Raw genomic sequence first — 10878 nt, 5'->3', positions numbered from 1 at the left:
ACCTTAACCTCCTTCCACCTATCGCATTCCCAACGCCCTTCCCCCAAGTCCCTCCTCCATATCTTTTATCTTAGCCTGCTTGGCACACCTTCCTCATTCCTGAAGAAGGGCTTATGCCCGAAACGTCGATTCTCCTGCTCCTTGGATGCTGCCTGACCTGCTGCGCTTTTCCAGCAACACATTTTTCAGCTCTGATCTCCAGCATCTGCAGTTCTCACTTTCTTCCAATGGAAATGGAAGCAAATAACTACCATAGCAAAGCTAATGATTCAAAGAGGTAATTAATTATCAGAGAATGCAAATGTGCAGAAGACATTTGTGGCTGAACATATTTTTATTGTAATTTCGCATTTCAAGAAGCTGAGTTTCAAAAATGCTTTTCAGTATAATTATGAATTAATATTTAGAACTTTGGTGTAAGAATTAGCCGATCATAATTTTAATTTCCATGATGGAATATGTTTATGAGGCTAAAACAAAACTTTTGCTGGTCAATATAGCAACTATGAGACATGAATTTAATTAAATAATGTTTTAATGATGTTTCTCATCACTTTCCAACATTGTACACTGCACTTGTGTTATACAACTCATTACAATATACTGCATTGTCGTAGCCACCTTACTAACCAATAAATTGCTACAATTGTTAACACAGAAATGGCAGCATGTTCATACAACATTTCTCTACCTGCACTTTTAACAAAGGCATTAATCTGTGATGCAAATGTATTAATTATTCATCCATTGTGACCAATAGGAATTCTTGGGCTTATAAATCTGAGTTTGCTATTTTGTTTAAAAAATACAACATTAAATTTTAAAGTAGTTTTCAAGTAGAAACATAATGAACAAATCAATCAAAATCTTTTTGAAAATGTTTTCAAAACAGTCCAATACTATTTCTACATTAATACAGGATACCTCTTTGGAAATAAATTCTGAATCAGCACTTCATTGTGCAATAACCATAGAAATAAGAAATTAGATGCAAGTACTCTTTCTTTAGAATTTTAACACTATATTTTTTGGCCAATTTTAAATTCAACATAACTTTTCAGAGCAACCTAAAATACCATTAGTTCTCATCTACCTGTTTGTAGCATTTACTTGCCTGGCATTCTAAAGCCAGGTTGCATTCAATATCTATATTAAATGGCTGTATCTTTCACAGAATGTTCTACAGTTTTATAAACCACAATGGAAAGTGTCCAATAGTGGACTAACAGTTCAGCATACATGACAAAATGATGTGTTTTTTAATTTCACCAAACCACTAAGTTTAAGAATAACTCACATTTTACAGATAAAAAAGCAGCAGATATACTGCAGCTTATAAAGCAGGTTATTAACAAGATGAATAGAAAGGGGTTGTGGAAAGTAATTCTCATCAGAGTCAGCAGTGGCAAAAGTGTAATTTGTATATTTATAGTTTCACATTTCCACTTTATTTTCAGTAATACTGAGCTCCTGCTTTTTCAATTCCTGGCAACAAGATGATGGAAGTAGAGCTTGCTATTTGTTTGATTTTCCTCAGGATGTCATGAAAATGCAGAAGCAGCACTGCTGTCAAACATATTGATTCAGGAAGTTAACATTTTAAAACTATGCTGTATGCTGTAATGTTATGCTTGTAATGAAGATGCAGAAGATTTACCAAGTGTTGCAAACCTGTACAATGGGATAAGACATGGAGAAAATAATTCACCTTCTGTTACAATGGTACCTTAATTCTATTGACCTTTAAACTATATATCTAAGGTCAGGACAATTAGTAGATAACTTAATGAAGGAATGGGTTTATAATGAAGGAGTTCTGGTTCTTCAGAAACCATTGCAAAACCAATAAATGTCTGATATATTACAGGAGTGACTGGAATTAATTGAACCTGCTGATGGAAATGATTTGAATTTTTGAACCAGAACTATTATGAGTACCGTACAATTATTATCAAAATCAACTATTTTGTTAAGCAAGTTATAAACCACAATGAAAATGTGCAGTAGTGGACAAACGGTTCAGCATACATGACAATTTTTTGTTTTTATTTTCATCAAACCACTAAGTTTCAGAACAACTCACGTTTTACAGATGAAAAAGCAGCAGATATAATGCAGCTTAAACTTCCACCGTAGGCATTACTGGCATGGCTAGTACTTGTTACTTTTACCCATTTGCCCTTGAAATGAGTGGTTTGGTCAGCCATTTTAAATAGCATTTTAGAGGCAACCACATGTAGATCTAGTGTAACATGTAGGTCAAACAGAAGATTTCCCTCCCTAAAGGGCATTAGTGAACGAGATGCATTTCTATGACAATCAATAACACTTCCATGGTTAGTACTACTGAGATTAGCTTTCAATTCCAGTTTTTCTTCATTAATGGGATTTAAATTTCACTGGCTAACATGGTGGTGTTTTAATTTGTATTTCCAGAGCATTAGATTACTAATTATGACTATGTCACCTTCTAATGCAGGAGAAGAAAAGATTTAATGTAAAAACCATGAATTCTGGTGATCTCATCAATTCCTTACATTATTTGTAAGGAATTCATTTTCAAAGATGAATACTTAAGAAAGTTTGCTCTGCTGAATTTATTACAATCATAAAATACTCATTTTTAAAGATTTTATTTGTCATTAACCCACTCTTGCAATTTCTAAGGTTTTTCTAATTTAACTCTACAAGTCAATGAGTTTCTTGCTAAATAAAAATATATTGCCATTGCAATTGCATACAAGTGTGGGACTTGAAAAAGTTGTAGACATTGTTATGATGGCTTCAAATGTAATACTTTTGTGGACTTGAGTTTAAAGAATTGTGAAGGATTATTCCTTATAAGGAAAAGTCAATGAAAAAACAAGATAAATTTATTCTTAATAAGGCATTTCTCAGAAACCGTGCAATTCCAGATAATTACTAGTCTCTGTTGCTTGAACTCACTTCAGGGAAAACATCAGGCTTGGAGTTTGTCTTTGGAGAAAGTCTATTAAAAGCAAGCGACTCTGCTTTTGTCTCCTGCTTCTGAAGCAGCTTTGTTGTGAAAGCAGTGTTAAATCTAATTGTCCTCTTGAACAGTGATTGGAAGACTTCTCAATGCACTTGTTCCCCAAGCAAGTTACGTCTGTCAAGATCCCAGAGACATCTATATACATTGATGACACTAGTCTACACATAGCAGAATATCAGATTAACAGCCATTTGAACACTCCACACCTTAACCCTTTTGCCTTCAAAAACTGTTTTACCCAAAGCTTACCTCTGCAGAGAGAAATCAATGATTTTCTGTTTACTCAATACATATATTTTGGGCTATTTAGAGAGGTAAAGATTTATATTTTCATATTACAAGGGGAGGTCATACTGTAGTGGTAATGTCTCTTCATTTGTAATCCAGCAATCCTAAGATTATGTTCTGGGGACGTGGGTTCAAACCCTAGCATGGTAGATGGTGATCTTTGAATTCACTAAAATTATTGCAACAATTTGCCAATGGTTCACTAATGTCATTTAAGGACAAAGATTTGTTGGTCTGACTCCAGACCTAAACCAATCTGGTTGACTTTTAACTGCTCTGGGCAACTAAGTCTAGGCAATAAACACTGAACTAGCCAATGATGCACACATTCCATGAACTAATAAAAAATATGGGGTTGTCAGTTTTGCATCTTCATCGAATAAGTTCTAGTTTATACCAAATCAAATGTTCTATGTTATTTGAAGAAGCATGTTTAATGCATCATTTTATTCTAAGTTGAATATACATAACATGTATGACTGGCCATATCATGAACAGGGAAAAAAAAAATTACATTTATGTTGTTACCCACAAAGTGGTGAGACTAGAAAAAGACAGTGCATTACCCCATCTTTGTCATAACAACATTATAACATTTTCTGTAAAGTTATCAATCTAGCTATTAACTAAGTAGACAAATGGTAATGTGAAATCAAAATACAAGATTTACCTGCAATAGTTTGGTCTAAGAGCTAATGGAAACCAACTTCTTAAATAAGTATTATTTTAAACAGTAAGCTATTAATAAGCCTGTAAAATGACAAATTAAATCAAACCGTTGTTACTTAGGTCCCCTTTGTTTGCACAGGATGTTAAAGAGCAAAGAGAATATTTTACATCAAAAAATGATTGGAAATGGTTCACAAATTTTTATCTGAGTGAATTTATAATAAGTGATTTTTTTGTGCTTGTAACATGGGTGGTATCTCTCATCAACGTGAGGGCAATAAGAGTTAGCATGTGGTATGGAACTGTAATCTCACGTATGTAAGATTGGAAAGCATTGATTTTTTTTCTCCCTGAAGGACATTTGATTTTTAAGACAACACAATAACTTTCATAATTATTAGATCTGCTGCAAAAATCAGCACACAAGTCACTGAATTTACTGAATTCAACTTTAGAGTTTACCATGGTGGAACTTGAATGTGTAATCCCAGTTTTTTTCTAATCCTGTATTATAACCATTTGCAACATTTTGCAAATGTGTAGTTTTTTTCTTTATTCTTTCTTGGGATATAGACACCTGAAGAAGGGCTTATGCCCGAAACGTCGATTCTCCTGTTCCCTGGATGCTGCCTGACCTGCTGCGCTTTTCCAGCAACACATTTTCAGCTCTGATCTCCAGCATCTGCAGTCCTCACTTTCTCCTCCATATAGACACCACTGACAAGGCCAACATTTGTTACCTATTCTGAATTGCACTTGAACTGAGTGATTTGCTAGGCCATTTCAGTGAGCAGTTAAGTGTCAATTGCTGATGTTGATCTGGAGTCACATATAGGCCAGACCAGGAAAGGATGGCAGATTTCCTTCTGAAGGGGTCATTAGTGAATTAGTTTGCTTTTTATAACAATCAACTGTAATTTCTTGGCACCATGAGACTAACTGTACATTCCAAACTTATTCATTGAACTTAAGTTCTACCAGAATTAGTCTGGGTCTCTTAATTATTATTCAAGTGACATTACCACCATTACCTTCCTCATTCATCTAAATAACCCATCTATATAAAATCTACTGACCAAACAGGGTTCCTCTGAGCTTCTTTCACCTTGTGAATTTATAGGCTTCTGTAGCAATAAAAATTAGGATTATTAATAGCACACTTTATTGATTTGCATAAGTATCTTTAAATGTTATTAAGAGGGCCAGCTCCCATAGCCCAACTTTATTAGTTGCCTACAATTAGCACCATTTTTTCTAATGAACCAATTTAACCAAAACGCTATCTTATCTTTTCACTTTGAAGTATTGCAGTATTCTTCATTTCTATTTCAGATTTCCAGATTATATTTTAACCACCCTAAAACTCAAATTATTGAAATAGAATCATTAAACCCTCTTTGCAGATTTAGTTTTTAAATGACATTGAAAATCCTATATTAACAATTTTCAAATTATGAAATGGTCATTATTTTAATAGATATAAATAATCGAGAATCTAAAGATAGTTTCTGACTCTAGAGAACAATTTACAGCCTTAGTTTCTTAGAACTAACTTTAAAGACAGGCATTTAGAGTCAGATAAATACGGTATGGAAACAGACCCTTCGGTTCAACTCATCCACACTGACCAGACTTCCTAATCTGGCCTATGCTTATTTGTCAGCATTTAGCCCATATCCCTCTAAATGCTTCCTATTCATATATCAACCCAAATGCCTTTTCAATGTTGTAATTGTACCAGCCTCCACCACTTCCTCTTGCAGCTTGTTCCATACATACAGCATCCTCTGTGTGAAAAAGAAGCTCAGGTCCTTTTTTAATCTTTCCCCTCTCCCCTTAAACTTGTACTCTCTAGTTTTAGCTTCCCAGACCATAGGTAAAAGACTTTGGCTGTTCATCCTATCCATACTATTAGAGAGAAGTAAGCACAAAACATTGAATAGAACAAATTCCTGGAGTTTTATTTCCTTTATAAAAGTGTCAAATGCCTTCTGTATTTTTATTTGGTTTACTAAGTAAAGGTAAAGTCACTGTGGTCCCAGAGGATCATAGGGCTGCTCTCTCATTAGGGACAGAGAATGAGACAAGACTAGGGCAAGGTTGAAAATGTAGGACTTTCCTGGCAACCTCAGACGGTGCAGGAATAGAACCCATGTTGCTGGTATCACTCTGCACTCATTCATATCATAGTCACAGAATAATGCAAAATAGCAGACAATGATTCAAACCATCACTTCCTTTCCAGCTCTTTGAAAGAACTATCCAATTTGTTCAACTCTTTTGTCTATTTCCCTATTGATATTCTGCCTTCAAGTAGTTGTCCATATCCTTCTTGAGGTATGAATGCAATATACTCTGATGAAGAGTCATCTTGACAGAAATCATTAGTTTGCTTTCTCTCCATTGATGCTGCGTGACCCACTGTGATCTCCAGCATTTTTTTGTTTTCAATACAGATTCCAGCATCTACAGTATTTTGCTCATACATATGTTAGCAACTGCATTTTCTATAAACTTTGTTTTCTATACCAACAAAATTTAGTGAACAGTTTTTTTTCTGTTGTTTAAATCGCTAAGTGAGTCACTTCTGTCCATTATGTAAGAATCTAAAATTTTGTCAGGAATATCAGACTGTTTCTTAGACTTAAACTTGCCCATAGATTTTCTGTAGCATTTTGCAAGGTAAGTAGCTGCCAATCAAATATCTAGCCAGTGCTGCAATCTCCACATGGCATTGGGAACTCTGAGGACAGGGACAACTGTGTGTCCCTTTAACCTATCAGAATGAACAACAATTGGTGTACAGGATGGAGCCTGAACAAGGAAAGGTAAGCTGGAATCTATGAACATTGACTTCAATGTTAAATCAGGTACTGAAAGTGGAATGAAGGGAGGAAAGCATTTGATTCAGAGAGAGGATAAAAAGAAGTTTTAAAAAATACTTTTCCTCAAACTTCAACTACATTAAAATCTTAAAGAATGAGATTGAATGGTTGTGAACAGTTAATTTTCAAAGTCACACAGGTTATTTGAGAGGATTTGTTAAGATACATTTGAATGGAATGAATTGACAACGTTAACCTTTTGTGCCGAATTTAGTACATGTATCATGTAAGTCCAGAAACTTTACATGTATCATGCAAGTCCAGGAACCTTTTGTGTCGAATTTAGTACATATATCATGCAAGTCCAGGAACTTTACACCAGTGAACAGCTTTGATGGAATGTCGGACATAGTTGGCTCGAGTACTTTAAAGCGAGATAGTGAATCCCAAGCAGCAACCTTCGGATGTTCATGTTTAATTGCCTGAAGTTGCTGTTCAATTTAAACTTGCCCGCTATTTGGTCTCGCTGCTATTTTCACAGCAAAAAAAAATTGATCATAGATTACCAACAATAATCGCAGGAATTCCAGATTCAGTGATGAAGTGTTTAACGTAGATGTTCAGCTGGACAGAGTAGAACATAAAACAATACAGCGCAGAACAGGCCCTCGGTGTTGCGCCGACCTGTGAACTATAAAAATGCAAAAATCTCACGGAGTTGTCCAGCCATTCAGTTTCCATTCATTTCCAGCTTTTTTCAATACAATTAGCAATAAATTTGTAAAGTTGTATACTATATTTATTTTACAGAAAGTCGGCATCTCTCCCCATTGGCAATTTCTGTAGTTTGACTTGGAGCGTGTCGATTTGAAATGTTGGTGCATAACCAGATCAGAGATGGCATTTTTTATCTAGATAATGCGTCAATTGGTGGAGGGTGCAGATTTCAATGAAATTTCACCGAAACTTCGAAGTGAACATCGTGAGACATAACGTGAACTCTTTGCAACTTGGATGGGAGGGTGGAAGCGTTATTTCTTAGCTCTATAATAAATTACATGGAGCATCCGAAACACTCAGAACGCAACGTCCAATAACATCGCCGCAACTTACCGTCAGGTTTTGAGTTTCCTTGGAAAATATTACTGGCAGTAAAACCCTTCATTCATGGTGACGCTGGCCCAGGGGAACGCTGGCGATGAAAAGGGGAAAAGCTGAAAGACGCTGTTGTAATATTAATGCTGGTCACACAGGCTTTCCATCAGCTGCACCAACACGGTTTACAGTTCTCTGAGCAATGGGTTACGGCGCTTTCGCAACGCTAACATCACAAGAGTATAGACAGTACGGTGTGTGCAGGATGATCCTCCTCAGATCCATATCTACCGACCTTCCCCTTTGACCGCAGCCTCTAGGGGTTGACTCCTCGCTCGAACAGCCCAGCTGCTCACCCACGGTCTCCCTGACATATTGCTGACATGTCGCTTGCTGAAGCAGACACTGAGTTTTCCGCATCAACTTCTTATTTTAGTATCAGAGAAGCTCTCTGCCTGCCACACAGCCGCTGACCGGAGGGAGGATGTTCCCGGTTTATTTGTGGAATGATACTCGTTGTAAAAATTAACATTCCTGATGAAGAGCTTATGTCCGAAACGTCGACTCTCTTGCTCCTCTGATGCTGCCTGACCTGCTGTGCTTTTCCAGCAACACACTCTTCAACTCTGATCTCCAGCACCTCCAGTCCTCACTTTCTCCTCGTAAAAATTAACCCTTAAAGTCAGCATACGCCAGAGGTGGTACAGATCCCCTTGAAGAAAAATCAGTAAAACGAGTGACTGAGACATACTGGTGCTGCAATTTGGAGCTCCTGCATGATTAGAATATTCATTTTCAGATATTACTGGGGGTTTTAAGAGCTTGTTTTTTTTTATAATTCGGTTTCCCTTTTCCCTTAGTGAACTGGAGATATTTCCACAATTAGAATGCTCCAGTGTTTAACAAAACACTGTCCATAACAAGGGAATAGCGAGTCTAAGAGAAATAGACCATTAGACCAGAGGAGGAAATGCTACAAGAGTAGAATTAGGCCATTCGGCCTATCAAGTGTGGTCCATCATATGATCATGTCTGATATCTTCCTATTCTGGTTTTTTTTCCCTGTAACTCTTGATCCACTTACGAATCCACTTGATCCATTCCTAGCTGTCTCTGCCTTAAATAGACTCAATGACTTGGCCTCCACAGCCGTCTGCAGTAACGAGTTCCACAGATCCTGAAAAAGCTACTCCTCATCTCAGCTCCAAAGTGTCATCCCCTCACTCTGAGCCTGTGCTCTCAGGTCCTAGTCTCTCCTACTAATGGAAGCATTTTATTCAGATCTCTCAGTAGTCTGGGCATTTCAGTCAGATCCCTCATATGACAATCCCTTCATCCCTGGGATTATTCTTGTCAGGCTCCTCTGGACAGCCAACAAGGCAAACACATCCTTTTTATAGCCATCATTGAATGGCAGAATGGACTCAATGGACCGAATGGCATAATTTCTGCTCCTGTGTCTTATGCTCATAATATTCAAAAAGATTTCTGACCAGAACCTCACACAGCATCAGCAGTACCTCATCTTGACAAGTCCTTTATCCCTGGGATCATTCTTGTAAACCTCCTCTGGACCCCCTCCAAGATCAATACATTCTTTCTAAGATATGGGGCCTAAAGCTGCTCACAATATTCTAAATACAGGCTGACCAGAATCTTATACACCCTCAGTAGTACAAACCTGCTCGTGTGTTCTAGCCCCCTCAAAATTAATGCTAATATTGCAATTGCCTTCCCAAGTGACAACCAAATCTGTACGTTAACCTTAAGAGAATCCTAAACTAGGACACCAACTAGGACACCAAATTCCATTTGTGCTTCAGATTTTCAAAGCCTTTCCTCATTTAGAAAATAATCCATACCTCTATCCGTCCTGCCAAAATGCATAACCTCAAGCTTTCCTACATTGAATACTATCTTCCACTTCTTTGCCCACTCTCCTTGCCTGTCAAAGTCTTTCTGCAGCCTCCCCACATCCTCAACACTACTTCTCTCACCACCTATATTTGTGTAAGCTTAGCAACAATGCCCTCAGTTCCTTCATTCAGATTGTTAATATATAACATAGATTGTTTTGGTCCCACCACTGAACACTGACAAAACTCCACGAGTCACTGGCTGCCATCCTGAAAAAAAGACCCCTGTATCGCCACTCACTTCTTTCTGCCAGTCAGCCAACCCTCTATCCATGCCAGTACCTTGCCCCTAACACAATGGGCTCTTAGCCTATTTGGCAGCCTCCTGCACAGACCCTTGCCAAACGCCTTCTGGAATTTCAAACAGATCATGTCCACTGGCTCTCTTTTGTCTAACTTGCTTGTTACCTCCACAAAATATTCTAACAGATTTGTCATGCATGACATTCCATTGAGGAAGCCATGCTGACTCCATCCTATTTTACCTTGCACTTCCAAGTAATCTGCAATCTCACCCTTAATAATGGACTGTAAAATCTTACCAAGCACTGAGGACAGGTTAAACAGCCTGTAATTTCCCATCTTTTGCCTCTTTCCTTTCAGAAACAAGAGTATTACATTAGCTGTTTTTCAGTCCTAGTGATTCCTGAAATATCACCACCAAAACCTTCACAATCACCTCAGTAAGTCTCTCTCAGAACCTTGGGATGTAGTCCGGTTGATTTATCCACCTCAGATCTTCCCAATTCTCCAGAATGTTCTTTTTTAGAAATATTACCAACTAGTCTACCCTCATATTTCACCTTCTCACCCTTTATTCCTTGATTTATTTGTCCTCTGCTGGTTTTTAAAGACTTTCCAAACCATCGATTTTCCCAGTAATCTTCACAGCATTGTATCCTTTCTCTTTCACTTTTATGCTATTCTGACATGCCCTCCGTTGCCTCTTCTGTATTTAGTATGTGTCCTTGTCTTTGGAGTGAATTTCTGCTCTACCTTCTGAATTACCCCTAAAAACTGTTGTCATTATTGGTCCACTGTCTTCCCTACTAGGCTCACCTTCCTATCCACT

General features: G+C 37.4%; 1 protein-coding gene across 2 annotated transcripts in view; it reads right to left on the bottom strand.

The window, feature by feature from the left end:
• The window catches only part of si:ch73-340m8.2 (proto-oncogene tyrosine-protein kinase LCK), a 107980-nt gene extending 99488 nt beyond the window's left edge, over window positions 1–8492 (bottom strand). The window contains exons 1-2 of one of the 2 annotated variants that reach the window (XM_043682498.1): window positions 7909–8492; window positions 7362–7486 (exon numbers count right to left, since the gene is read on the bottom strand). In XM_043682498.1, the coding sequence (XP_043538433.1) occupies window positions 7362–7437 (76 nt within the window). In that variant the 5' untranslated portion in view covers window positions 7438–7486; window positions 7909–8492. The remainder of the gene's footprint in view (window positions 1–7361; window positions 7487–7908) is intronic. The other variant, XM_043682499.1, reaches the window with a different exon arrangement.
• Between the last annotated feature and the right edge of the window lie 2386 nt (window positions 8493–10878).

The sequence above is a fragment of the Chiloscyllium plagiosum genome, chromosome 3 (assembly GCF_004010195.1).
Source record: "Chiloscyllium plagiosum isolate BGI_BamShark_2017 chromosome 3, ASM401019v2, whole genome shotgun sequence".
In the NCBI taxonomy this organism is placed as follows: Eukaryota; Metazoa; Chordata; class Chondrichthyes; order Orectolobiformes; family Hemiscylliidae; genus Chiloscyllium; species Chiloscyllium plagiosum.
This window is presented reverse-complemented; position numbering and strand designations above follow the sequence as displayed.